General features: G+C 46.6%; 1 protein-coding gene across 12 annotated transcripts in view; it reads right to left on the reverse strand.

Annotated features, from left to right (window-relative positions):
• Positions 1-16,119, reverse strand: part of ESRRB (estrogen related receptor beta) — a 162,022-nt gene that overhangs the window by 80,952 nt on the left and 64,951 nt on the right. The window contains exon 1 of one of the 12 annotated variants that reach the window (XM_072038435.1): positions 2,891-3,033. The exons of 10 other annotated variants lie outside the window; for them this stretch is intronic. In XM_072038435.1, the coding sequence (XP_071894536.1) occupies positions 2,891-2,940 (50 nt within the window). In that variant the 5' untranslated portion in view covers positions 2,941-3,033. Of the gene's footprint in view, positions 1-2,890; positions 3,034-16,119 lie in introns of those variants that run through there. One more of the 12 variants, XM_027459475.3, reaches the window with a different exon arrangement.

Below are 16,119 nucleotides of genomic sequence, written 5' to 3' on the forward strand. Positions count from 1 at the left end.
AACTAATGTATTCTCGCCATATGCCTCACCTGAGAGACAAACCGCAGGTACAAATCGTTGCCTTTGTTAGTTTGCCAATTCGAACTCATACAAAAGCTTCTCCCTTGGAGCTGCAGCACCTACCCCAGGAATAATTTGCCCAAAGGTCAGTACCAAAAGGTAGGTAGTGGTCGCTTAAGCGTGGATTCCTGTACAAGAAACCAAACAGATAGCTGCCGTAGGACACATGCACAGAGGGGCAGAATTAGGTATAAGCATTTTCTTACTCTCACTGCAAGATCCTGCACCGAGGGAAGCCACACTACCCGCTGACCAGGACTCCCTCAGGTTCCTGGTGCAATCATTCAGCTCAACACACTCAGACAGAGGAAAGGGAACTTTCACTGCTTCAGGAAGACAAATCCAAAAGCTAAAGAGCACGACGAGGGACAGTGAATTCCTTTGCTCAGATACTTTTTGTTCAGTTGCGAGGCTATTACGAATACCAAGTTCTTAAACTTCAAGGTGAAGGGAGTCACTTCTCTCCTTTGCCTCGTTCATTCTCTCTCAATAATTGCAAGGTGAAATACAGTTTCCAGGTAACTGTATGGATCACGTATTGAGTGACCACGTCCACTTCTCTTCCCCCCGTTATTTCCTATAGCCTCACAGGCAACTAAGCATGAAGAGGCAGTTTGCAGTATTTTTAAATTCACTCTTAATTTAAGGTTTAATTTGACTAAAAATGCTGCACACATAATTAAAAGCATTATTTTTTTAAATGAGGAAAATAACTATGAAAGTCTTTTTAGTGGCTAAAAAGCCCAGCAGTCAGAACAATGAGTAGGTCAGTACCATAAGGATAATATGCTCACACAACTAGGTAGCGATCCAGGCGCAACTACAGTCCCTGTATTTGCATGATATGTTAACAATATAATTGTCTTACAGTGGGAAGTAGAAATTGCTATAGAAGTATATATTGGATCAACTTTTCCCCTCAGTTATAAGAATGCAATCCGAAATCTACCCTCAACAAAACCAAAATGTAAATCAAAGCAGCACCTGACACACTGCACAGACACCTTTAATTATACTGTGTTTTTAAGGCTTCTCATACCTTTTCCTTCTCTCAATAACTTTTTCCAGACTTAGACATATTTCCCTGCATTGTCATTGTACTCATCAAATAAAAAAATATAGAGATGAAGACATTTAAATTCATATTTCTTAGTCTCCCTTCCCCAGCCTCAGCAATGTTAAAAAAAAGGTTAGCTGGCACACAAAACCAAGCCAAGCACTTCTCTAAACTGACAGCACTCCGACACTTTCTCTTCTCAAAAATCAGCCCTCCATGCGTACTGTAAAGCTGTAGGGGCTCGGTGGCACTTCCCCCAGGGCCACCTTCATCTGTCTGCTCTGCAGCCAAAGAGTTGTGAACATGGGCAAGGCGCCCTTGACATTACTGGGCGCTGCCTGAGAGCCCGTGGTGAAGTAGCAGGGGTGAGCAGCAATCCCCCACGCAGATTCTTCCTTGCTGTTTTCACGTTGTTTGAGTTCCTTTTCTCAATTCCCAAAGTAGAACAAATAAAAGGAAAAAGTTAACAGACAACACAGTAAGCGATAACGATCTAGCTTTTGATTGTGGCATTTTGTTTAGTTGTTTTTTGTTGATTTGTAATGAAGGTAAATGCACTTTCTATTTTTGACTAAATATTCCAAGACTCCCAGTGGCATACAGAATACATTTCCCTTAAGAAACTGTTTGTTTATTTTTAATTCAAAATGGAGCAGCCACAAGTGAAGCACCAGTGGGGAAAGGAAAATCACATGGGTTAGATTATTAATTTGTATTAACAATACTAAGTCTCATTTTAATGAAACTGCTGGAAGCAGGGGATTAAAGGAAGGAGAAATGTGCGTAAGGACGGATGGAATATGGGCAAACGAGACAGGAAGACAGGTAAAAGACAGCTGTAATGAGGGAAGGGGGGTAAGTATCTTTGTGGGGTTTTTAAGTGTTTAAATTTTACTAAATACAAGGTGTTCTTCTGAAAACAAAAGCAATGAAACAGACAAAATTGCTTTGCTCCCACATCTCATGACACCACCGAACCTGCGTAGGTGACACACGGATTATTAACATGCAAACACACAAAAGGGGACTCAGCTCAGGCTGAGATTTATCGGAGAGGAGAAACGCGCGTGGAAATGAATCGTTCCAGCAGGCTGGATGCAAACGCTGAAAAGATTTCGCCTTCTTTCCTAACTTCCCCGAAAGGATGGAGCCAAACTTAGCAGGTTAAAGTGCGTTTGAACGCGGCATCGCCAGGCACAGCCCAGTTCGGAATACAAAGAGCAGTGGCAGGTGCTAAGGTATGTGCCAGCGGTCCCAGCTCGGGATGCCTGCTTTGCTCGCCAGCCCTCCTGCTCGCTCCACTCTTTCCCAGGGCGGGCTACCCGAATAGAAAACCGTGGGAAAGTACGTTTCCAGGGGGGATTTCGGGTGGAAATCGGACTTTTTTGGTTAAAAAAAAAAATAGGAAAGAAAAAAAAAAAAAAAGCGCATCCACTTTCTGCAATTTCCTACGCACGTCTCTTTAAAGACGCCTGGCAGTAACTCATCTAATAAAAAAAAAACCACCCGGCACCGACGGAAAGTCAAACTGCGCCGGCAGGACCGCGGCGCGGAGCGTTGGCAGCCGGCTCCCGGCTGAGCGGCGCGGCCCCAAGTTGCAGAGACAGGAGCCCAGAGCCCCCCGGAGCTCAGAGCCCCCCGGAGCCACCCCCGGGCGCTCCCCCCGGCGGTGGCCGGGCTGGGGGTCGCTGCCCTGCCCCGTCCCCTCCTGCCCCGTCCCGTCCCGCCCCCGGCACGGCTGGGCACAGCCCGGCAAGGCACGGCGCAACTCACTGGTTGTGGTAGCCGAGCGGGTCGGAGATGCAGAGCTCGGAAATGTCCATCAGTCCAGTTTGAGCATTCCCGGTCGGAGGAGAAAATTAAAAAAAATAATAATAATAATAAATAAAAATAATTAAAAAAATAAATAAATAAGGGGAGAGCAAAAGGAAGAAAATAATGATAATTTAAAAAAAAAAAAAAAAGGCAGGAGATGGAGCGGGGGAAGGCAAGGAGCGAAGTGGCGGAGCCCGGCGGAGCGGGCGGCAGCTCCCTGCCGGGCGGCCACGGAGCAGCGGCGGCGGCGGGAGGCGGGCGGCGCGCAGGACCCGGCCACGGGGGATTTGTCCGGCCCGAGCCCCGCTGTAGCTTTAACGCCGGGAGCCGGCAGGAGCCGGCAGGGCGGCCATTGGCTCCCGAGCGGGGGCCGGGCTTGCGGGGCGGCTGGGGGAGGCCCGGCCCGGGGAGGGGGGAACGGGGGGGGGGCCGCAGGCACCGCGCTCCCCCGGGCAGGGCCGGTGTGGGTGCCCCGGGGGCAGCCCCGCAGCCCCGGGCACGCGTGGCACGGCCCCGGGCACACGCAGCTCGCCCCACGGAAGGCACTTGGGAAGCTCTGCCTGCATGCACGGGCTGTCACCGTGCCCACGCGTGTGTTCACACCTGTGCGATTGCACTGCACCTACCGCGGGGATGCCACAAGGCAGGAGGCTCGCTGAGGAGCATCTTTATTGAAGCACCCGAAGCTCTCCGGCACAGCACTGACAGCACAGCTCATGCAGAGGTGTCCTACAGGGGCTGCCCAGCCACTGCTGCCGACCTTTCGCCTTCCCACCTGTGCTCATGCAAACCTCACCCATCCCTCTTCCACGCTTCCCATTTAGAAATCAGACAAATATAGCGAAATTACCTTCTCTGATAAACCAGAGGCCTTTTGAAATGGGAAATACAAACACCTGGGTTAAGACTTCGTTCTCCTGTATCAGGCAAACAAAAAGAAAAATGTTGGAGCTAAAATGTTATTCCTCAATACAAGAGGTGGGAATGAAGTTGAGGTGAATGCAACACACCTGGAGGAGCGATGAGCTCCCAGAGCTTCTCAGATGAGGGGGCCTGTACAGCAAAGCAGAAAAGGCACTGTGGTTCGGTGGCAGCAAGCACCAAATTGTACAAAAAGTTTTAGTCTAATCAGTATTTGTAGAAACTTGAAGCAGATCATATCCCAAAAAAGGAATGGTCACAGCCACTGCAAACCATCTCCTTCGCTGCTGTCCGTGTAACTTCTGCACTACACCCTCTACCAGAGATCTTAGCTACTATAGGAAATGCAACAAAACTACCCTACAAAGCAACGGTGCGCCCTGGTGCGTCCCCCAGCTGCGGGGGACAAGCTGGGTGACTCTGATCAACTTCCCTTAAGATAAGGCAGCCCAAGGATATCCCACAAATGAGAAATCCGTTATGGTGGTGGGCTTCTGAGAAGAAGTTAAGGAGAACAGATACTTCGTTTAGAAAATGGGAGCAAGAGCAAGGACCCACCCGCAGTTTTGTAAGTACAGCAGAGTCTGCTCACCTGCATGTTTCAGGTGACACAAAATTCAGACCATGCATCCATCCAGGAAGCAGGATTAAAGCAAATGGAAACATACACACATGTATCTTTGCACACCCAAGTGATACATCAGCACTGTGGAAACTCTAAGATGCTTTAAATGTTAATGAGGCAGAGGACAAGGGCTTGGGGGCAGCACGAGTAGGGCCCAAGACTGTCAGGAAGGAGTCTCACTGTCCACGCTGTAGAACACCTGATTCAAAGAGGGTCAAGGAGGAGGGAACCAGCTCCAGGGTGGTCCCGATGCGCAGCAGCGTGGGAGCCTGGGGAGGCACACAGGGCCAGGACGTGGGGAGGCTACAGCCCAAGAGGAGCTAGGATGCTGCTTTTCAGCCAAAACCAGCTTCCTGGTTTTGGCTGAAAGCAATTTTCTCCAGAAAGATGCTCAACGGCTGCATCCTGGCTGTGCAGAGATTGGGGTGGGCTCTGGGTGACTGGGAGACCTGGGGGGGAATAGCCCGGTAGGTTCTGCTTGCCCAGCAGCCAGTGTTTTAATTTGTCTCTTTAAGTTTTATTCAGGCCGAGGTGAGGCAAGCAGGGGCCCATGTGATCGCCTGGCACAAGGTCCACGGGGCCGAATTAACTGATAGCGGCAGCACAATGGTGGGTTTGTGCTCTGGAAATGGGCTGCTGCTGACAGAGAACTCCCCGGGTGAGGTGGGTATTTACAGAGGGGTGCAGAAATGTAACTTTAATCTCTTCTGACCCAGTGTAAACGAACAAATGGCGCTTCCCCCACCTTGAGAGGAGCTGTGCAAAGGCCTGGCTCTTCCTTTCGCAGAAGGCTGGAAAGGAATTACCTCTGCTGGCTGTGCCTGACCTGTGAGCTTGAATTCCTTACGGAAGGGGACAGGAATCCTGCAGGCTGGCTTTGGAACTTCAGGAGGCTTCAGCTTCCTTTGCAACCCCCATGCTTGCTTGTGCTCTTCTCACAGCTTTTGCCAAATTTCTCAACCCCCCCAAGAATAAAGAAGGAAACATTGATCCCACCATGGCCTTCCTTCCAATTCATGTTGTGAAAAAAGTGCCGGAACAAGGACTCAGGCTGCCAGATCTGGAAGCCAAAAGCCCCAGTTTGGGTAAACACAAGGCAGAACGGCACACACAACAGCAAAGCGAGCTGCCCCCATGAGCACAGCCTTCGTTTGCTGGCCTGACCGAGCCCTGCCATGCTAAGTGCGACCTGGTGGGATAACAATCATAAGGCAGCCCCTGGATTTTGAGGCCCCCAGTTCTTCTCACACCGATCCCAATGCAGAGCAAGAGCTTTCCATCACTGCTAGCCTAGGATGGAGCCACAGCAGCACCAGGTCTTTGAGATAGGCAAACTGCCCCCTCCCAGGATGGAAAGCAAGAATTGCAAAGACATCTTTTGTACTTTCTCTGGCTCTTCCAAGAGATGACAGATTACGAATTTCTCTAGAACTTTTCCCCCCAGCTTTTAACGACTACGCTATTTTTGATGGATTAGCTTTTTTACTTTTTTTTTTTCTTTCCAATTTTTATCATGGAAATAATGATCAACTTTCCAGCAAGCTGACTGATTGACTGACAGAAATTTCATTTGGACTAATATAGGAGCAACTTGCAAATCATGCCAAACAAACCTGATTTCACTTGTTGATAAGGTTATTTTTTTGTGAATAAGGAAAATACATGTACAGCAGATTGAGATATCCAGTTACTTTCAAGGGTTTGGGATTTTTTTTTTCCCTTTTATGAAGGCCATACTATTGTATTCTCACAAGGAAGTCAATGAGGAGGTACACAGGGCAAAACCCATCCAGAATTAGGAGAGCTAAGCTGAGCAGACAGACTCGTGTACACACACTCTTGCCTTGTCCAGTGGGGAAAAGGAGCTCAATAAAAAGCCTTTCCCAGCTTCCAATTCATTTAAGGAAACAACAGTTACACACAGACCATTGGGATGAATTTAGAAGACAACCCTTTTACACTTCACAGGCCAATAGTACTGCTTGGACTTCATAGAAGTCACTGCATTGCATGCCCTGATCCCTCCGCTTTGCAAGGAGGTTGGTAACTGTGGAGAGAAACTTAAGTCCTCTGAGCACAAGTCCCTGCTCACTGGTGGGCATTCACCACTCCCACATATATCACCCCTTGCTCCACCTATCTCAGATACAGACTCAACCCATGTGGACAAAACAACTTTCTCTGTTTTGGGGCTCAGTTCTTTTTTCCCTTCCTGTGCCTAAACAAAACAGTTCCCCGTCCCCACCAAAGGCAATTTGTTGATCTCTACCAAACTCCATATTGATTTTTGTTTCCTCCAAAACCTCTTAATTGGCCTCCTGAACAATGTATTCCATCTAAAAGGCATCACCACCATCCGTGCTAAGCTCAACATCTAAGCATGAAATAGTTTTTGCATTGTTATTTTTAACTAACTGGCCATCTGAACATCCTAAGACATGCTTCAAGCATTACCTAGTCTTGGAAACAATAATTCTCAACCTATAGATGTCAAATCATATCATAAAGAGGTTATGTGACTTGCCCAAGATCAATCTGAGCAATATGCAGCACAGCATGGCTCTGAATCCGTATCTTAACCCTTACTGTCCTGCTTTGACTCGGAATTTCCTATCCCCAAAACGCGACCTTTCATTAGGTTCTGACTTTTTCCTGTTTTGTGTTCAGATACAGCAATGTTAGGAGCCTCGAGAGAAGACAAATGTAATCCTTCCATTATCAATGAGAAGTTAAAACTTTCTTTTACTAACCCCTACTTTTGGAGGGCCAGTGCTGTTTTTTGTCTTTCCATACCTGCTTTCGTCTTTGCAGTGTTAATAGCAGGACAAGTTCTGCTTCCAGAGCAAAACACAGTCCTGTTGGCATCCTAGATGAAAGTGCCCAGATACACACACAAATACAAGCTAGGAGAAGCCATATTAACTTTTACACAATTCAAAACAGGGCATCAGAGTAAGAGCCAGGCACTGAGTGTTTTACTAAATGTGAAGAGATACCATTTTCTAGATTTTCAAAGACCTCATAGTAAGAAACATACTTTCTTTTGTATGAGGAAGGCAAGAGAGTAAGTTTTATAGCTGGGATTATGCTTTCATCTCTCTCGCATCATCAGTTTGCTGGGGTATTTAATATGGACATCTACCCTCCCTTACTCAGAAATAGTACAATTTATCTGCTTCCATGTTTTGTCAATCTACTTCGTCAGCCAGACTTTGCCAAGCTCTTGTTTAACTAAGCAGTCAGCAATCGTCCTCAAAAAAGGTAGGTAATTACTGAAGTAGATTGATCTTGTAGACTTAGAAAATCTCAGAGGAGGGCTGTGTCCCAGCTCCACATTTTGACCTGTTGCTGATGCGTTTCCTGTGATGTATTACAGTAACCCTCAGTTGGGCCACCTTGGTTGAGCAGAACATGACCAAGACATTAACTGGAAAGTGATTTTATCCAAACTGACAGCTACACATCATCTACCAGCACACTCACTGCTATTTCCCAGACTCTCTCCAAATTGCAGCAAAGCAGAAATGAACCTTTCCCCAGCCATAATCCCAGGTGTCCACAGAGCAGCACTTGGGCTATTTGCTTAGCCACCAAGAGTAGGGAGGCAACACAGGGAATCAAGGGGTCTTGAAATTCTGTTTAGCCACCACAGACCCTTCAGCAGAGACATGACAACCGTGGCTCTCCCAGTATGGTGGTTCATCCTGTCAGATGGGACAAAGTCAAACACCTTCACTTTCTTTCCTACCTGAGTACACAAGCTTCAAGTCTTGTATTTGAAAAGGCCCAGGTGAGAGGTCAGGAGAACAGGGGATGCTTGTTCATACCTCTAAGCTGCAGAGATGATTTGCTGCTTCTCTCTGTATTCCCATGCACTCTAACCAACCTGAGGACCCCGGTATTCACTGTACCAGTTTACTCACTGAACTGCTCAAAAGAAATACCTCTTTTGTCAAAAAGGATAACAGTTACTAATTGTAATGCTGCAAGGAAAGCGTTAAAACATTTTTTGGCATGTGCAATGGTAATGCTCAGTGTCTCAGCCCAGAAAAATTGAGAAGCTTAAAGAACCAAAATGATTCAGGGTTACACCTGTTAGCAAGCATATCCAACATAGGCTAAGCAGTGAAGATGGAGTATAATTTTTCCAAGTCTATGATTGAAACAGGCACCTAAGCACGTGCAAGATAACTTTCTCTCAGCAACAGCAATAAGGCAGCTGCAGTGGACCATGCTTTCCAGTTTGAATTCTACGACGTGACAAAAAACAGTGTGTATGTGTGCAATTTCCTCTTTAGCTGGGTGCTCTGCATAGGTAACAGACCTTTTGGAAAGTGACGTAGGACGTTATAAAGAAGCAAACCAGTGAAAGGTTTCCATCCAGGGTATATGGCATGTAGAAAGCAAGGATTAAAGGTTTTCTTTTCCCTGCAGGAACCTCCGCCTGGCCTCATCTGGGTACAGTCAACAGAAGACTACTGACTTCACATGGTTGGCCAGACCAAACACAGAAGAGCCCACTGACAGTGGATCTGTGCACAAGTGTTTAACAGTGAGACAAATCTGCAGATTCCAAGTGACCTTAGGAAACCTGATGCGTGACAGTCTGGAAAAAAAAACAGAGATCATCACGCGACCAGGACTGCCCTTCTGGTCACCTTCTCCAGCCCCAGAATATTCCAGTTTCGAACAGTAAGGGGTTACAGGGTTTGGCTGAAGCCAGACACGACAGAGGCCAGCTTCTTTCTGACAACAACACAAAAGCACCAAGCCCCCTCTGCTCTGGATCCTCCAAGCAGCTCAGTTAAGTACACCTACACTCTGAAGATCTGTTCTGCACTAACTTTAATGTTTTACAACAGCACAGATTTGTTCACAACTCCCTCTTGAGTGTATTTATTACTTGTACAACATTTAGTTCACTTTCTGGACAGGAGCAAATTGGAAATACGGGTTGAGGTTGTGACATCATTTTATTAGATGGCTTTTATACGGTTATAACAAACCCTATCCCAAACTTAACATACTTTTAACTTCTGAGTCCCATCAGCTGTACCTCAACACCTGCAATAAAGTGCATATTAGGAAATCAAAAGTCATTAACATTCACACACTACATGAATGGTCAGGGTTTCACAGTGCTTTTTCAAAAAAGAAATTGAAAAATAACAAGAAATCCAATCCTGACCTATACCACATACCTAAACACTATTTAGGGGTGGCAGGGCAACTCAGGACCAAATAAACTTGTCTTCTTTAGCTGTACAATATATGCACATACAGGATCATGAGGGTAGCCAGTCAAAAGGAAATACATGCTAATTACCAGAAAGCTTTTCTATGCAAAGGAAAGGAGAAGCTTCACTAATCAGCCCTACTTCGGCTAAGCAGACCTGTGTACTCCAACAGATAGCACTCTATCATGTGTGAAAATACAAGTCCCTAGGTGTCTTTGTTACAGTCCTATTAGGGTGACTTCCAAGTCTTTAAGTTACTCAGAGATCCAGGCACAGAAGAAGTTGCGGGCAGCAATAATGCCATCTCCTGATGGACCCAAATATGCATCACTGGATTTCAGCAAATACGCCTTCATCCTTCCTGTGTTGCCAGCTTTGCCATTCTTGTGACAGCATTAGAGAAAATTACTTCTCAGTATCATTGTTAAGGCAAACTCAAATCTCACTCCCATGTGGTCTGAGGGTGACTTTGGTGCTGCAGCCTCCTAGCAACAGGTCCCCCACTGTGCTTAGAAAGGAAAATGTGGTTTTGGTCTTTCACTCATCTCTTGAGCACCTTTATTGTAGTGATGATCTAGTACTACCAACATCCACCTCTTTGCTCCTCCATTAAATATACCAAGCTTCCATTAAATATTTACAGCCAGATGAAATCAGCAGTACTCATCTTTTAGGCCTTGCTTATCAACTTTTGGCAATGCTTCATAACTCATGTAGTAAGCAACGCAGTAAAGGGTAGGCTTTATGCCAAGACATATGTATGTATGCTCCACAGGTGGTTGTTACCAGGTTCCTCCTGGGAACCATGCAGCCTGGGGCCACCACTCTCCCCTTTGCTGCTTTTTCAGAGTACCAAGAGGCCAAGCAGAAGCAAGGCAGAAGGAAGACGGTAGGAGGGAAGGACTGTCACTTCTTCAAAAATAGAGGTCCACAAACCAGCCAACGATGTGGCACCTGGGAGGGCTTTGCCTTGCTTCCTAGTTAGAAGGTACCAGGTGAGGGTACCTGGAGAAACCACGTTGTTTCCAGGGGCTCATTGCAGGAGAAGAGCCATTAAACTGATTGGTCAAGCAAGGTGGTTAAAGCAAAGACAAAAATGTAGGTCGTCAGCCTTCATTAGCCAGGAATCATTTTAGTTGAGTCCACATCCCATTTGGCAGTACAACCATACTCACGGCAAGCTGCATTTCACCCAGCCGGCCTGTTGCCTCTTCCAAAGGCACCATGAGGGAGCACCACTGGCCTGCAGCACAACTCCAGGCTGTACCAGTACACGTCCTGGGGAACTGCCCAGCGACGTAATGATGATCAGAACATGCCTTGCACGTCCTACTGCCCAGCACGTGTGCTCTGCCTGCAAAGGCATTACTAATACTTCCAGAAATACAAAATACTTCTCCATAGACACACCAAGATGACAGCCATCAGATAAGCAATAAATGTTTTCAGGGGTTGAACAGGGCTACATACCAAGCACCTTTAGATTACATAGGACCAATTTTAATTTTTTTTTTTTTTTAATCTACTACAGTTTATATATACAAAGTTCAAGAACACCACTGTAAGCCCTAAATATTTGGCCAGCTCTCAAACACCCGTTAATGAGATGTTGTAGGTCAGCTGAGCAGACAACTGAGAGCCTGCACTCTGAATTTAAGTTCCCAAACTTTTTCCTACTCACTGTGGACAACAAATAAGCACTCAGATGACTCAGTAGAATAGTTCAGATGGAAGGAACCTTCAAAGATCATCTAGTTCAACTGCCTAACCACTTGAGGGCTTACCAAAAGTTAGAGCATATTACTAAAGGCATTCTCCAAATGTCTTTTGAACACTGACAGACATGGGACATCAACCACCTCCCTAGGAAGCCTGTTCCAGTGTGTGACCACCCTCATGGTAAAGAAAATCTTCCTAATATCCCATCTGAACCTCCCCTGGCACAGCTCTGTGCCATTCTCATGTGGCACAGAGTCCTATCATTAGTTACCAAGGAGAAATGACCAGCACCTCCCTCTTCACTCCTCTACCTCAGGAAGTTGTAGAGAGCAATTAAGTCACCTCTGAGCCTTCTTTTCTCCAAACTTCACAACCCAAGTCTTCTTAGCCTTACCTCACTGGATATGCCTTCCAGCACTTTCACCAGCTTTGTTGCCCTCCTCTGGATGCTCTCAAGCATTTTAACATCCTTTTTATAGTGTTGAGCCCAGAACTGCACACAACACTTCTGTGCAGTGATTAGCTCTCCCAACAGTAAAACATATCCAAAATTATAGTACGCTTCCTTAGAGTGCTGCTAGGATTAAACGTTTGTGAGGTGTCCACATGTGCCCAGTGCTCTCAAGCAAGGGTCAATGCTAGCTGCAATACCTGGGGAGGTGCCCAGCAGAGGTTTGTCAGAATAAGCCATGGGGCAGCACGCTGGAGCCAGTATACTGTAGGTGCACCTGCAGTGCTACCATTTCAACTCACCCCAAACTCCTGACACAACCTAAATACCCCCCAAAACTCTCTCCCTAAAAGAAATTGTTCCTTCAAAAATAGGAGGAGAAGCTGGGTCATCAGGTGAGGGTGAAATTGGTTTAAAAGCCATTAAGAAGAAAGCAACCCAGGCGTTCAGGAGCAATCACAGCTGCTTGGGCTGATCAGGAGAGACAGAGGGGATTATTTATTTATGGAATTCCTGCTCTCCCTAGGCGGGCATATTCACTGGGGAAGCTTTAAGAGAAGTGGGGAGCAGGAGGCTGCTGGGAATCCTCCAGAGGTTTTCCTGGCTTGGGTCTCAGGAGAGCTAAACACAATTCATGCCCAGAATGTCCAGGAGGCATCAACTGTCTCTCAGAGCAGGAAAGGCCAGAAAGAGCATCGCACAGGTCTGCTGGGACAGAGCCCCAGGCACCCAGGGTGCCATGCAAGCTCTGCAGAGCTTTCCGTAAGATCCCTTCAGAGCAATAGAGCTTCAGTACATAGCTGCTTCTGTTTCTCTTTTCTCGTGGTTCAGCTGCTTCCTTTAAACACAGATCAAGTGTCTCAAGGGACTCAGCAAGCGTTTAACAGACCTGCCTGATGGAAGGACCTCCAATGAGAAAACCAAGACCTGAAAATCCCAATAGACAACCTCAATTCAATCCACAGCTGATAGAGCAACCCTGAAGTTAGATGCAACCAGATGCTTCTGCACAGAAAGCACATCACTCTAGTCTGTATCCACAGCTCATCCAAACATCCTAAACATAGGGGGAGGGAGGGACTAGCAGATTAAACAAAAGGAAATAACCGAATTGAGAAACAGCATGGAGAAAAAGATCAACTATTCTTTTTCAAGGTACAGTACAGACTTTGCTGATAAAGCTCCTCGTTGTTCCCCCAAACTGGGAGGTGAAGAGGACTTATTCCCTAAAACCATGAAGTTTCCTCCCATATTCAGAGCCGACCTTTCACCACAACTAAAAAAAGAGCTGTAGAGACAGACGCGCACAGACCAGCCCAGACACATCTGGTAACTACCCTCCTCTCCTGACTTCGGTCAGAGAGCCACAAAGGGGAACCAGGGCTTGGAAACTATCAAATATGACCTGAATTTCTTGTTGGAAAATGCTGCAGAAGAAAAACGTTTCAGAAGGGTCACTGATGGGGGCCGAACAGATTATATGATTGGTACAGCCTGTGCTGTGTCAATTCATGTCTCCCTGCAATTCATTACTGATGAGATGCCAGAGATTGAGATGAAAAGGGCAGGAGCAGACAGTGCACTCCTGCTTTAGACACATTTTATTCAACATTCCCACTTTCTTCCTGCTCCCCCTGCCCAGTATCCCTTGCATTGCTCCCCAGTGATGCTGTTCCCTCCCTCTTCCTGCCTCAAATCAGGATATTGCTGTGTGCTGCTCAAGTTCCTGCAAAGCCAGTTACGGCAGCAAAATAGCTCAGGAATACATAAAGTAGTTTGGGAAACCTTTGAAAATGTAAGAACTGAAGGACAACAGGGTAGCATCTTCATCAAGATCAGTGATCCAAGGGAGCCTCAACATCAGATAGGCACACAGTGAGAGAGCTTCAGCAAGTCCTAAGTCACAGACTGTCTTCCCCTTGGTCTGCTTCTCAGCATACAAAACGTGATTTCTGCTAAATACAGGAAATACACACGAACGCAACAAAATAGCTTTGTTCTTCCAGCCTATGTTCCTTCAAACAAGGGGCAATATTAAAAGGATCCATTTGCAACGAAACAGGTCTTATTTGGCCTTTCAAAGAGACCTTCCTTTGCTGCCTGTTCAGAAACAGGTTGCATTTTCACAGTTTCTATGACCTTTCTTTCCCAGTCTGGGAAGAAAATCATTAAGCACTGATAGCTGGTTAATCCTGATGGGAGACTGCTCCAGAGAGCGGTCTCCCCAGGGGAGCTGGAACACAGAAGATCCAGGACTCCTGGGGGAGCTCTCCTGCTTTGACCTGAGTAGTGGCTTAAAAATCTTTACAAGGCCACACCAAATACACTGCTAGTTTACAAGTGCCAGGTTTATTATTTTATGTATTTTAATGCACACTGTTTGGGAATTCCAATTCATCCCTTATTTTCCAAACTATAGCTTTAGGTTCTTAAATCCTCTAGAGTCTTCATTGTTATTTGCCTCTTCATGCTCTTGTTTGCCTTTTCTTTTTTTTTTATTTCCTTTCCAACTTGCCAAAAGAAAAAAAAACAACACATGTCCATTTTGACTCTGTTCCTGGCCAGTCAACCTTGCTTTCAGAGTCTGGCACACCAATTTCCCCTGCTGCAACTGTCAGGTTACAAAAACAAAAGGAGAACATTCGCTTCCTTGTGAAACACTTCCCATTGAGATCTTTCAGTCACAGTAATTTCTGCAGCAGGCTCTGTGCTTTCACAGAGTCTCAATTTTGCAGAAATCCAAGGCTTAATCTGTACTTATTGATGTGCCTTTGACAGCCAGGAGGAGGCCTCTCCTTCCTGCTACGGTACACTCAGGCCTCTGCACGGGTGACATTACCTCTGTACTGCTGGGCACAGGATTCCCCCAGTGGCACTGGTATTAGAGACGTCCAGTGTTTGCCTCCTCTCTTTGCAGGCTTTCTTTGCATGATGTGACTGCAGTATGATTCAAGGTACAATTTAAAATAGATTATTTTAAGCTCTAAATGTGCAAAAGGCTCTCATTACTACTGAAACTAAACCTGTTTAGGCATCTAATGAGTCCAAATGAAGTATCCTCAAACTGGCAGGAGAGCATCCGTGGTTTGGATTTTCACTAGTTTAAATGGATTGTCTCAAAATCGATCCAAGTTTAAGTGTACAGCTTCCTTGTGTAGAACAGATCTTCTCCGGACTGAGAAAGTGGCATCACTTACAAAATAAAATACTGCCTGTGCAAGGGTACAACACCTATTAACAAGTACCACAAAGCAGCACTGAGAAGAAGGGGCAGAGGAGATAGCTGCATGCAGCTCGTTAGGAAATACTGCACCCAAGAAGGGGTATCCAGAAGCGACAGCCAACTAACAAAAGTTTCTGGGATATCCCAGTATATTCAAGATCCTCCCACGGTTGGGAAACATAAGGAAAAAAAACATGTGGGTGTATCTCCAGAGACGCAGAATGTTTTCAGGTGCAGTACCTGCATTACACAGGGGCTCGGGGCTCTCTGTCAGCAGAGGATGCAAATTGGTTAAAGCGAACGGCACACAGAGCAAGGCTGCCCATCTTGCAGCACTCTAGCCCTACATCCCTGCCTCCCAGGGCAGCTCACAGAGCCTTGCTGTCAAGAAAACCCTCCCAGAAGACGCAACAGCCTTTGTGGGAGGCTGGGGCCAGAATCCGCTCCTGTCAAACAGCTCTCCAGCCCAGGATGTGACTGCGGCTGCTGAAACATGTTAGCTAATGAAGATTGAGTCAGGCAGGCAGAGACGATCCCCTCAGCCTGTTAATCCACTTAGGGAAGGAGAAGGGAAACCTGAGCTGAATTCCTGTGCTCCCTGTGATGGACTGTACTCTGCTTCAGCACCTATGCAGAGCAAAAACAACCAGAGCTGGACTGGGGAGAGCTCTGGACACAAGATGAGTGCTTTTGGGAGGCACGATGAAGAGGACAGACTCAGGGAACAGCACTCCCTGTGCTGGCTTTTGTGCTCACTGGGGCTAATAAACCAAACTGTGCTTTACCTGCCCCCTCAGCACGAGGAAGCAGGATGAGGCTGGATATGAGCTTCTGCCTGACAGCAGGGCAGGGCGAGCACAGACACCTCGAGCTGTTTTTCACAGAGCAAAAAGGCTTCCCAAGGGGTCAGCTCGGATTCCAGAGTCAGAAAATCAAAGAGAGCATTTGTGCCCCACACATCCATCATCACAGCAGCGACAGAAAGCCAGCCCAAGCCTCCTGTCCAGTTTA

This window comes from Anas platyrhynchos, chromosome 5 (genome assembly GCF_047663525.1).
Source record: "Anas platyrhynchos isolate ZD024472 breed Pekin duck chromosome 5, IASCAAS_PekinDuck_T2T, whole genome shotgun sequence".
Lineage (NCBI taxonomy): Eukaryota > Metazoa > Chordata > Aves > Anseriformes > Anatidae > Anas > Anas platyrhynchos.